Source organism: Apodemus sylvaticus, chromosome 13, assembly GCF_947179515.1.
Source record: "Apodemus sylvaticus chromosome 13, mApoSyl1.1, whole genome shotgun sequence".
Classification (NCBI taxonomy): Eukaryota; Metazoa; Chordata; class Mammalia; order Rodentia; family Muridae; genus Apodemus; species Apodemus sylvaticus.
Genome location: NC_067484.1, coordinates 81837968 through 81850775, shown reverse-complemented (window position 1 = coordinate 81850775; position 12808 = coordinate 81837968). Strand labels below are relative to the sequence as shown.

The 12808-nt window shown below is 43.7% G+C and overlaps 1 protein-coding gene across 6 annotated transcripts; it reads right to left on the bottom strand.

Annotated features, from left to right (window-relative positions):
• Window positions 1-243: 243 nt before the first annotated feature.
• Znf24 (zinc finger protein 24) lies at window positions 244-11849 on the bottom strand. 6 transcript variants are annotated; one of them, XM_052155699.1, is made up of 4 exons: window positions 11722-11849; window positions 8745-9230; window positions 8359-8506; window positions 244-5090 (listed from the first exon to the last, which is right to left on the bottom strand). In XM_052155699.1, exons 2-4 carry the CDS (start codon window positions 9162-9164, stop codon window positions 4552-4554), a joined length of 1107 nt encoding a protein of 368 aa, XP_052011659.1. In that variant the 5' UTR covers window positions 9165-9230; window positions 11722-11849; the 3' UTR covers window positions 244-4551. The 6 variants fall into 6 exon arrangements, with proteins under 6 accessions (XP_052011659.1, XP_052011654.1, XP_052011655.1 ...); XM_052155694.1 differs by having other exon boundaries at window positions 11739-11848; XM_052155695.1 differs by lacking the exon at window positions 11722-11849 and adding an exon at window positions 11209-11646.
• Between the last annotated feature and the right edge of the window lie 959 nt (window positions 11850-12808).

Below are 12808 nucleotides of genomic sequence, written 5' to 3'. Positions count from 1 at the left end.
GCCAGCATTCAGTAACTGTCAGAATGTCAAGAATGTGACTGGAGTATGAACTGAGGGGGACAGAGACCAAGGTAACACATGGCAGAGGTTAACAGAGCCCAAATCATAGAAGGCCATGCTAATTTTATTAACTTATATAATGCATGAAGTCTGTAATTTAAAACTACAAAGGTTTACTACAGATCAGTAAGAAAATACAAATACCCTATATATTAATCAGGACAGAAGCTAAATACAAGTATCTTAAACAAGAAAGGGACTTTATTGGCTCGAAAAACTTTAAAGTCCAGAGGTAGGGCAGGCTTTAGGCACATCTGGATCTAGGGCTCCCAGAAAAATATCAGAACTTAAGTTTTCTCGCCATCCCTGCTGGCCTGAATTTCTCCTCCAATATTTTCTCCATATAGTAAGAATGCAGGCTCACATCATCCTTGGGTCTCCAGTGTCTCTGAAACCTTCTTGCCAGTGGTTGCGGTTGTGGAGCACTGCCCCTAGCCTGCTTTGAACTGTATTCCCTACTCTCTAACCACTGTGGTTAGGACGCTGTATGGCTCATGCCAGGTCTGCCCGCGTGCTCACCAAAGCCATATGGGATGGGTTATCAATAAATACAGATACTGTTAGCATAAATGAGGAGAGAAATGCAGACCAGACACCCATACATAACCCAACACAAAGACAGTAGAAGTTGTGAATGACCAACCCACTCTTGGGGAATTGTAAAGAACTCCAACTTCATTATTCATCAGGTAAATGCAAGTGAGGAAGTTTCTTTTTTCTCTATACTTGTCCCAAACAGTTAAGGTATTTGTAAGGTGTCAGTAAGGCTATGTGGGGAAATGAGCACTCTTCAGTTGGCGAAGATTACACTGATGACTAAGTTGAGTCTCTAATAGCTAACCATGTAACTTACAGGAATTTAAATACCAGGATATTTATACAAAGATATCTTGAAATTCCTATATAATCCTGTTTATTTCAAGTGTCCACACTTCTGCATGTTCACATAGCAATGTGTAGAAACTGCACCTGGATGTACAGCTCACTGGAAAGTGGCAGCAGCCAGAAGCCCTGAAGAAAACAGTCTCTGTGCTTACACTTGTCTATCTTTAGTTTTATATGGTATTAACTATAATAATTATGAAAGTAATTTATACTTTCATAATTAAAAGAAATGAGCAAGGCCAGATGACATAAAAATAGCCAATAAACAAAAAAATGTTCCATCTTACTAATAAAGGTGCAACAAAAAAAAAAAGAAAAGAAAGCACTGGCCTCTAGGATGGGCGGCCCAGAGGGGAGGGGGAGGGCAGTGAACAGGCACTCCAACCAACGGAGTTATCAGCACAAGTTGTAGTTCCCTCCCAAATATCAAATATGTATTTTATGAGCCAATAAATCCATTTCTAGTTATTTCTGTTACAGACACAGCTACATAGATAGTAAATGTATGTCTATAGATGTTAGCCATATCTATTATGCATAAAAATATCTACTAACCCATCACTACAGGGTTGCTTAGATGGACTGTTTTCATGCAATGGAATACTATGCAGCTATGAAAATGTCCACATCAGTGTGGGGAGTGAAAGCAAGTCTCACTACAGATGTGCAATGGAGATGTTACTGCCTCAGATTTGCAGAGGATTAAAGCACAGTGAAGCACTGCAGTGGGTGCCTGTACTCAATCCCAAAGGTCAGCTGTTATTTTAAAAGATGTTTGCTTAAATGTGTAAGTTGGGAAGGATAATAAATCAGACTGTCACTTTTTTGGGCTCAATCTGATGTCTTTTTTCATCTTTTGTTTTTGCATTGTGAAAAATTCAAATAGGCATATGTAATAGCTTTTCAAGTTTGTTAACTAGAAAAGAAAAAGTTGTAGTACTTACTTAGCAGGACTTGAATGCCATCACTCTCACCAGATCAATCAAAAACCCTGGCCTTGTGAGTTTTAGCCCTGCCAAGTCCAAGACACGTGATCTTTGGGTCTTGTTTTTCTAGTCCACAGATCTAGGTAAGATTAGGTATGCCAATCCAATGCTTAGCAAGCACATTGTTGAGTATAGAAAACACCCCCTAAGCTCACACAGGTGTAAGATAGGCTGCAGTGGTCAAACATCAACTAGGTGTGATTATTTAAAATCACTAAAAACCACTCCACAGCCTGCTGGGCCGGTTAGTATGCATGCCTTAGCAGAACTGCTAACCAGAAGGTGCAGGCTAGACCACTGCTTGGCACCTGCTACAAGCCTACTTCATTACCGTGTACCCCCAAAATATGTGTCAGAATAGGTCTGAATCACTAACTGTAAATTAATTTGTTAAGCAGAGTCAGTTAAATACAAACCTCATCGCTTCCTTTTCCTGTACACCACCAGGGTTTTAGTCTAGTCCCCTAACCCCACAGAGCGTTGTCTGAGCCTCCTTCTCAACAGCAACGGGGTCAGAGCTGACAGACCTCCCGCGTTCACCACTCCAATGCTACCTAGTGTGCTTTCACATCACTCAGCAGCTTTGGCCTTCAAGACAAATCTATCCTAAAACTGTGAAGACTGACATCCCACCCAGAGGTTCCTCCCCCTTTACCTACCCTAAGAGTTCTGCCACCCCTGCAGGCTTTATAGAAATGTGCCACCTCAAAAATCCTACTGCAAAAGAATCAGTCGTTGCTAAGTCAGTCAGGCGATTCCGAGCCACTTGACCTTGGAGCAGAGGAGTTTGCAGCTTTATTGGACATTAACTTGTTTCCTCTCAGCCAGAGAAAAACCCAAACAAAAGTCCCTACATTTTCTTGTATAACTTAAAAATACATTATAGCATTACTACATATTTATACTTCAATAAATCTTAATCTATAAAGCACATTTCTTATAACTGTTATCAGAAAATCATGACGGAGCTTCACACGGCCTCACTCCACTGGCTGTGCGGCATTTATACTGCTTCTCAACAGGCTCAGGCAAAAATCTCACTTTTCACGTTAAGATTTGACAAAGCACCAGATAGGACCCAAATCACTGGAACTATGAAATAGTTGTACTTGCATGGATAATTTTCCATGTAACAATGCCTGTATTACATTAAAAAAAAGCCTCTTCTCTTACCCAATGCTTTAACTTCCAGAGTTTTCCATTAAACAGTAGAACCACAGTACTTGGATTCTTAGCCAAGGCATACAGAATCCTACTACTAGAATGTATTACTTTTAATAATTTTTAAAAAATGCGTTAAGACTGTAAATTAAAAAAAAATCAATTCTGACAGTTAATAAACTAGTTATTAATAGCTTAGTTGTTTAAAGTACAGTCCATTCAATGTGTAGTTACAACCACAATGCTACTAGAAATGATGTTTGGATTTTTAGGATTCATTAACTTTCAAACTAAAAGAGTGTATTTCAAGCTCACCTCTGAAGACCACTAGGAGCTGACTAGCTAGCGCTCTGAGCCAACATCTCCCTCCAAACACAACACACTAGCAAGAGAACTACAACTCTAGGGCTCTCAGGGGTGACCTGGGAATGCTGATGGGGAAACCCCTATGACTTACAGTGGAACAAATACCTACCTACTTACGGTAGGATTACAGTACCCAGCACAGTGCATTGTCGGTAGAAATGTTTAATAATAAATGTATGGCTGTTTTAGCCTGGTGTTCAACCCTTTTGTACCAAAGGAATAAAAATAGCAAACCTGATATTGTTAACCTACCCCATCAAGGAATGTCCTGTCCTTAACTAGGATGAGGTAAAGTGAGTTAGATGTTTGAGTTTTTCTAAAAGCCATGTCATATAATTACCTTAATTTTACATTTGCATTTCAACATCACTACACTCTTCCTTAGTGTCTGACTTACCATCACTTTACAACTAGTCTGTGTTTGCACAGGAAAACCATTTTAACTAGTAAGATTCCCACAAGGCAGGTAAAATCACTTTTCTCTTCAGGTTTCCCTACAGGATGACTGTACTTAGGCGACAGGGGTGACTCCCCAGTGTGTCCCTCCACTCTTTTGCTACCATCTGTCACCTGAGATCTTAAGGCTCATCTGACTCTGAGGCTTTGGCCTTTATCTTCTATTTTCTCAAATATACTCAACCTGAACAAAAGGAAACTAAGCTTTCAAGGATGTTTCTAAATCTTGAAGATGGGCTTTTAGATTTTACAATTCCTGTGTTGCCTTTTAAAATAAAAAGGTGTGCACCCTTACAGAACAACACTCCAATGACCAACACAGAAATAAAGGAGCTGTCTCAAAAGGAAAGGGACAGGGAACCAGGTAGCTCATTACTGGAGAGGAAAAAAGAGAATATAAACACCACATGGAAATTTTAGGTATTAACACCTGAATTATTTAAAATTTCAGTTTCTAGGCAGGTATAACACCATTTCTTTCAAGATAATAATGGTGAATGAAGATTTTTTTTTCTATTTCCCAGTGGATTTTCCCAGTCAACAGGGAAAAATAGTTTCCATTATCTCTTCATGTTTTTAATTTTGTCTTCATTTCTGAAGAAAAAGACCTGAGTGCTGATTGTTTCCTTCTAATTTCTTAAACCTTCACAACATTCAAAAGTTTTTCTGCATTGTGTCTTCTCTGATGTCTAAAAAGGTTTGAGCTTTGACTATAGGATTTCCCACACTGAACACATTCATAAGGTTTCTCCCCGGTGTGGATTCGCTGATGATTAATGAGCCCAGAATTCTGGCTAAAGGCTTTCCCACATTCAAGACATTTGTAAGGTTTTTCTCCAGTATGGACTCTCTGGTGTTGCACCAGGATGGAGCTTCTGCTGAAGGCTTTTCCACATTCAACACATCCATACGGTTTCTCCCCACTGTGGATTCTCTGATGAAGAATGAGGGCGGAGCCCTGACTGAAGTGTTTCCCACATTCGTCACATATGTGTTGTTTCTTTCTAGAAGGATTTCTCTTTCTTTCAAACCTGCCCTTGGGAAAACAGGTTTCTCCGTATTTATAAATCTGGGGAACACCTATACTGAGCGTGCCGGGGACATCGTGAGGCTCGCCCGCTGAAGCCATCTCCTGCTTTGGAGCCAGTGCTCCATTTTCTGTCGTGGCATCATCATCTGAAACAGAGAAAATGTAAACCGCTCAGCTGGAGAGAAAAGAACTTGAAGGAAAAAAGTGGGTTTTGTTGTTGATGTTGAGACAAGGTCTCAGTATGCAGCTGCTGCCAGCCTCACACTGGCTATGCCGACCAGGCTGGCCACAAATTCAGACATCTACCTGCCTCTGCCTCCCAAATGCTAGGATTAAAAGTGTGCGCCACCATGCCTGGCAAAAAAAACCGTTTTCATGAACTAAAAATAAACAGATTGTGCACATCTATGAATATATAAGGTTGACTACTCTCAAAAAAGAAAAAGGAAGATTATGAAGTTAATGAGCTAATGGCATGATAGCAAAATGACACAAAAGGTTTTATCTAAATTGAACACAGGGGCTGGAGAGATGGCACAGCCATTATGAGCACTGATCCTCCAGAGGACCCGAGCTGGGAAGCACTGCTGGGAAGCTCACGACCAACGCCTCCAGTTCTAGGGGTCCAACTTCCTCCTCTGACCTCTTTGGGCACCTGAACAAGTGACATACGCATACATACATACATACATACATATAATACACACATAAAAATAGAATAGGCGACAAATAGATTATCCGATAAAGGGAGAAAATCAAACTGATATGGCTAGGTTGAGGAAAAAAACAATGGCCATTAGAAAAAAAATTTTTTAAAGAAATTACATCAAAAATCTGTCAAACAATAGCTATTGCTGAAATATGTCAGTATGTCACAGCCAATACTAAACTTACAGTAGAACATAGGAGTCGTGATGGAAAAAAAAAGCCAAGAATTGGGTGTGGTGAGATACACCTTTAACTCAACACTCAGGGAAAGCAAGGGAAGGCAGATGTCTGTGAACTCAATGCCAATTCCAAGAACAAAGCAAGTTCCAGTCAGGGCCACAAAGTGAGACCAAGTCTCAATAAGACAGAAAGCTGCTGGGCAGTAGTGGTGCACAGCGCTTGGGAGGCAGAGGCAGGCAGATTTCTGAGTTCAAGGCCAGCCTGGTCTACTGAGTGAGTTCCAGGACAGCCAGGGTTATATAGAGAAACCCTGTCTCGAAAAAACCAAAAAAAAAAAAAAAAAAAAAGACAGCACGCTAAGTCTAACCTGAGGGCAGCCTATGCTAACTACAGGCACAACACTAAGAACTTCAATGCACAATAAATCAAAGTTTCCCCATTAAGGAAATGTGCTCCAACTTGGAATCTGTTGTGGCAGCTAGAAAACTTGTTCAAGGCTTAGAGAGATGTGTCTAGGGAAAGAAAAACTTCAATTTTTTAAGTGACAGCACTGTCTGCCCGGAGGCAGGGGAAAGAGCAACTCCCAGCAACAATTCTTCTGGAGCTTTAAGCGTACAGAGTGGACAGTTGTCACACAGTGAGCAGCAGCACTCAAAGCCACCCGTGACGGATTAGCAAGGTTAGTCAATCGAGAAAGCAGCAGAGAGGGAGAGCCGGGGGCCTGAGGGGTCACGAGGCCTACATCCTTGAAAAATCAAGTATGATGGGTAGGTGGACACATGACCTGAAATAAATGCAATGTTCTGGATGTGAAAGTGACTAGTTGCTGAAATGAGGCCAACAGACATTTAGGAAGAGGACATGTTTTCTACTCATGAAAGCACATCTTGAATGGACAAGTGCAGTTCTTGAACTATCCAATAGAACGAGGTCCCACGACAGGTAAAAGCAGTGATGCAGATTACACCTGTACCCCAGCTCTGATTTGTAGAAGAATGCTTCTCATATCTTAATTTCTGGCATGCTAATATTATTTCCACCTACCTCAAGGACTGACTTCTGAAACAACCTCAAACAAAACATCACAGAAACCAACTGCAGCACAGCAAGTTTAGTTCCAGTAGGCTGCAATGCTCTCTCTCTCCTGACCTGACAGAATCTGCATTCACATGCACACATTTGCACACGAGTAAAGTTTTAAAAGACAGATAAGTCTTTTCTAAGTTTCTTAAGGAGGCTGTAGAGATGCTCCGTGGTTGAGCACTGGCTGCTCTTCCAGAGGACCCAGGTTTAATTTCCAGCACCCACAAGGAAGTTCACGACCATCTGTAACTCCAGCCCCAGAAGATCCGACATCATCTTCTGACTTTCTTTTCTTTTCTTTTTTTTAATGTGATCGACTATTTATTAAGTTTTCTTTTTTTTGTTTTCTATATTCTTTGTTTAAATTCCATATGATTCTCCCTTTCCTGGATCCCCCTCCCCATAAGTCCCATAAGTCCTCTTCCCTCCGCCCATTCTCCAATCAACCCCCTCCCACTCCTCTGTCCTGGTATTCCCCTACAAAGCTGTATCAAGCCTTTCCAGGACCAGGGCCCTCTCCTTCCTTCCTTCTTGGGAATGATTTGATATGTGAATTGTGTCTTGGGTATTCAGAGCTTCTGGGCTAATATCCACTTATCAGTGACTGCATTCCATGTGTGTTCTTTTGTGAATGAGTTACTGGACGTATACCCAGAGGATTCCCCAGCATGCAATAAGGACACATGCTCCACTATGTTCATAGCAGCCTTATTTATAATAGCCAGAAGCTAGAAAGAACCCAGATGTCCCTCAATGGAGAAATGGATACCGAAAATGTGGTATATTTACACAATGGAATACTACTCAGCAATTAAAAACAATGAATTCACGAAATTCTTAGGCAAATGGTTGGAACTGGAAAATATCATCCTAAGTGAGGTAACTCATTCACAAAAGAATCTTCTGACTTTCAAAGGCACCCAGCAAACACATGCTACACAGACACACACGAGGTCAAATACCCACACACATGAAATAAAAAGGAGAAAAAGAAAAGTTTCTTAAAAGACTCTAGGTAGAATACTGAAGGAAAAAAAAACAGAAATTGACGAAATGTTAGGAACATTTCAGTGATAAACAAAAAGGTTAAAGGAGGTTTCAGATGAATTCACCATGTCAATGTGGTTAGGCAAGAGACTGGAAGGAAAAGAGCATCAAACAGCCAGTAGCTAAGCGAATCCCTCAACAAGAGACTTGGTGTCCAAGCACTGGCTAAGAAATGCATGTGAGCCCAATATGGGCAGGTCTTCATGAAAGAAGGTTGAAAAAAGCTAAAGATGTTAATATCTGGGAGTAAAAAATACCTGAGGCCAGTGAATCAATCATCAGAAACAGTCAAGCTCCTAATCACAGGCATTTCTAAAACAACTGGTTAAAAAGGATTTTGCCACAAGAACAAGCAAAGCACTCTGGGAAAAGGCCACATGGTGTCCTGGTCCTCACCACAGCGCCTCAGAGAGTGGAGTTCCCAGGAGGCCCACTTGAGCTGGTTCTCTACAGCATCAAGCTCAGAATTCGGTAATCCCTGAGCGTCTTCTTGAGATGCTGCTTCTTCTACAAGTACTTCCCGTTTCCGTCGACGGAGAGAAACCTGAAAACAAGATTTTAGTTTGGTTGAGAAGGGATTCGGACACTAAGCACACATAACAGAAACCGTACAAAAGACAGGAGAATCCTAGCAAGCAAGAGCAGCCAAGTATCGCCGAGTTGCAAGGGAACTGGAGGGAGGTCTAACCACACTTGTAACTTAGCCAAGTGAGGGCACTTCAGCAGTGCGCCTCCTGCTACGGCAGACTTTCTGCCTTGGGGAATGAAGCAAGCACGCTCACCGGCTGTCCAGGGTCATCGAGCTCACTCTCCAAGTCCTCCAGAACAGTCACTGCCTCCTCTCCATTCTCTGGGTGATGCTCTCGAACCCACGTCTGGAGCTCCTTGGGTAGGATGGCAACAAACTGCTCCAAAACCACCAGCTCCAGAATCTGCTCCTTTGTGTGCGTCTCTGGCCTGAGCCACAGGCGGCAGAGCTCTCGGAGCTGGCTTACCGCCTCTCTGGGTCCCGGTGAGTCCTGGTAGCCGAACTGCCTGAAGCGCTGCCGGAAAGCCTCTGGCTCAGGGAGACGGTGCCAGGGAAGGCTCGATCCCGCTTCGCCGTCAGGATCCTCCTCTAGCTTCACTCTCAGAAGTTTTTCTTCTTCGTCTGGATTTGGGATGATAAGTATTGACTCTTCTTCCACTGACTGTGCAGACATCCTGTTACAATACTTCAAGAAAGGTATAGGCCTCAGAGAAATACCCTGTTTTCCTCAAAAGTACTCCTAAGGTACAAGAAATAGAAGACACATAAATCACCGAGTACCCCATGATATTCAAAATCAGCTGAAAAAAATACATTGTTTTATTGGATTAAAAATTCCAATTAATAACCTATACTGATTGAAATACTATCAAAGCTGGTAAACTATAGCCAATCTAGCCTGCTGCCTACTACAGCATCCATAGTAAAGCAGTGCAAAAATTTTAATGACTAAAAAGCACAGAAACATTTCATGTTGAGAAAATATGATGTAGGACCAGCAAGATTACTCAGCTGGCAAAGGCCTGCTGCCTGAGTCCAATGACCATGCATGTAAGAGAAAATTTACTCCTGCAAGTCTGGTCTTCACAAGTGGGACATGACATGTGCATGCCCCACCCCCTGGACACACACAATAAGACGTAAAAATGTTTTTAAAAATGATTTCTGTGCATTGGTGTTTTTGCTTTTATGTATGTCTGTGTGAGGGTGTCAGACCCCTTGGAACTGGAGTTACAGACAGCTGTGAACTGCCATGTGGGTTCTGGGAATTGAACTTGGGTCCTCTGGGAGCGGTTAATGCTCATAGCCACTGAACCATCTCTCCAGTCCCATTAATATAGTTAAATTTTGTATATATAAGTCACTAAACTTAATCATGGTTCAGGCTATAAACCATGTAGAGTTGACAGCATTCAATGATTTCAGCTAAGATCTAAAACAACGTAATATTTACTATCTTACGCATCCTAGGAAAAAAAAGATTGCCAATCTGTGACATAGTCAACAAAGGGTAATTTAATAACCTAAAGAATCCAGGTACTAAGACGTCTACCTCAGTCCTCTCCAAACGTTCTGAAGTTGGTTCAGCAGTTAAGGTGTTTCCTTGCTGTGGACCCCGGTCTGTTTCCCAGCACAAGCCTCTCTCTCTCCTCACCTCCTCAGGCACCAGGCAAGCATGTGGTGCAAATACACATAAAATAACAAACTAAATATTCAGAGCGGTAGAACACGGAAAACATGTTTTTTGCCATTTATTTTGTGCTGGAACACATGAGCACAGATGTGGATGGAGGTCAGAGGACAACAGGCAGGAGTTAGTTCCCTCCTTCTGCTATGTGCAATCTGGGATCTTGGGAGCAAGCCCCTCCCTGAAGAGCCACCTAGCCCACCCCACTTTTCATTTTTTGCAAACCTGGACTAGGAAACAGATCCACTGCACCCCCAGCCCAAACCCCCCTGTAATGAGAGTCCATCCAGGAAGTTTACATATCATCCCCTACTACTGAGCTAATGTTCAGAATTGTGCATAAATACCATGTTATTTGTTTAGGAACTCCTTAAACTTAAAATATATGTGAAAAATGTTCACTAGTGGCTAGGTATGTGTCCTAAATCTGTAACCTCAACAGATAGGCAGAAGCAAGGTTAGCCTCTTCTTCATGGCAAAGCCAACTTGGGCTATTGGATCTTGTCAGACTTTCTTTTACACAGTTCAGTAACAGATCACATAACACTGGAGAAGAAACTATTTCACATAACATGCAAATGTTACTCAGGTTTCCACCACACCATACATACATTTAAACTTACAGTGACAAGCATCAACAGCAGCAAATTCTATTAGGAAAAAGCACTCACAACTCCTCACAGGTGGACGGGAATCTTTTTCCTTGGGCAGCTTTCCCTAACTTTTCCTTTGGGGAAATTTGAGCTACTTTCTGATCCTTTTGGTATTTGCAAAATCATAACCGTGCCACGGTTTACAGCACATAAAGCTACTGTTTATCAGAGCCAAGAACCTAAAACACAGAAACTTAAGAAAATCTTATTGAAACCCGTCAAGGTGAAGACAAAGGATGAGAAAATACTGTATCAAACTGGCAGCAGGTCTTACAGATACTGAGGAGTGGGATGTCCTGATAACAAAATCTAAGTTATTTGTTCTTATTCCCGGACCCGACTCTAGCAATAGCTCAAGCATTTCTACGTAACAGAACCTGCTTTTTCTTTTACTTTGTACTGCACCAAGCTAGTTGGATGTAGAGGAACGCCGTCCGGCACTCGGCGGGATCCTGGTCTTCAGGGACCTCCGCCTCACAGCGCCGAGCACAGCCTGCCCCAACAACTCCGACGTCCTCTTCCCAGCATTCACCAGGAAGGGCCGCAGAGGCCCCAGAACCACCCGGCCACACAGGACAGGCACTTCCGCCCGGGACCGGCGGGACTACAAATCCCAGCAGGTCGCGCGCGAGAACCGCCGGATCCCGCTTGGCTCGAGCGTCTCCCAGAATCCTCCGCGAGCCGCCAGAGCCTCGAAATAGAACAAAACCGGCCCATGGGGGAGGGGAAAGCAGGCCGGCGAGGATGCGGGCGCAGGAGGCTCTGCGGACCCCCGGAGCGCAGCAGGCCGCAGCGGCCCTTTCACTGCGGCCTTCTATGCGCACGTCCGGGATGCTGAGCGACGCCCGCCTCCGGGCCCCTACCCGCGCCCCCTCCTCCTCGAGCCCTACCCCCGCGCGCCGCTGACCTCTGGCTCGGGACCCGCCGCAGCCTGGTCGTCCCGGGCAGACGCAGCGCCGCCGCTTACAGCCGCTTCCCACAAGCCCCCGGCGCGCACGGCTTCCGGTCCGCAGGACGGTGCGGGGGGGGGGGCGGGAGGAGTGGGGGAGCCGAAGCCCGGAGTTGCCATGGGGACGCGCGGTGAGCGGGGGGAGGTGCGGCTTGATGACAATGGCCGCATTGAGGCTGCGCTTGGCCTTGCGCCTCTCACAGAGTGACTGTTGCTCTCTGTTCCACTTCAGAGAGAGGAACGGGGAACAAGAGGAACGTGGGCGGCCGTTTCACAAGTGCCCGGTGCTCCTCTCTGGAGCCCTCGGCAGTAATTGACGAAAGTGAACCTTTCTGAAAATATGCCATAATCGTATCAGCCCCAGTCGCGTGTCAATCGTTTAATTTACCCCTACATCCTGTAGTGTTTCTTGCCTATGAACTTTGGGCCCTGAAACAAGGTTTGCCTCTAAACATGCCTCAATCCATTGTCGTCCACTTAGAAAGATTACGACAGGTTACCAGGTTGTCACAGAGAATTGCAGAATATACGCATGCTCGTTGTTTAGTGCCAAAAAGCAGCTGCAGGCACAATTACTTAGTTCACCTTACTCCCCCTTTTAAAGTCCTCCAGTGGATCTCAGCTACCTTAACTACGACTTTAAAAATTTGTTAGGTTGTCCTGTAGGTCGTCTGTGGTCTGTTGCCTGCCTTTATCCTTCTGACCGGCATGCCCTTTCCTCCAGGTGGCCTCCTTTAGAAGGGTGGACACTCTTAGAAGTGATCTCATTACTTAGCTGTGCTTTGTTTGAAAGTCCTCTAAAAGTTGGGTCCTCTCTGTCCCGGTTAACACAGTACCTAGTTTCAGGATGCTGGTACACAGAAAACGCAATAAGCACTCTTTGAATAAATGACTGAATGGTGTGCTGGTCACGTGTCAAGTCCCAGAAGTCGCACAAAAGAGCTCTGTTTTGGAAAAAGTCTTGTTAGAAGCATAGGTCAAGTTTGCAGAACATTTAAACGACCTCAAGCTTTGCCCTTATTGTCTCA

What these genes read in the sequence shown, in the direction of transcription:
- Znf24 (XM_052155699.1), bottom strand. Translation starts at nt 9,164, where the DNA reads ATGTCTGCACAGTCAGTGGAAGAAGAGTCAATACTTATCATCCCAAAT. An exon ending in TCGATGACCCTGGACAGCCG is followed by an intron (nt 8,507 to 8,744) that starts GTGAGCGTGCTT and finishes TCTTGTTTTCAG; the next exon opens with GTTTCTCTCCGTCGACGGAA. An exon ending in CCACTCTCTGAGGCGCTGTG is followed by an intron (nt 5,091 to 8,358) that starts GTGAGGACCAGG and finishes TCTCTGTTTCAG; the next exon opens with ATGATGATGCCACGACAGAA.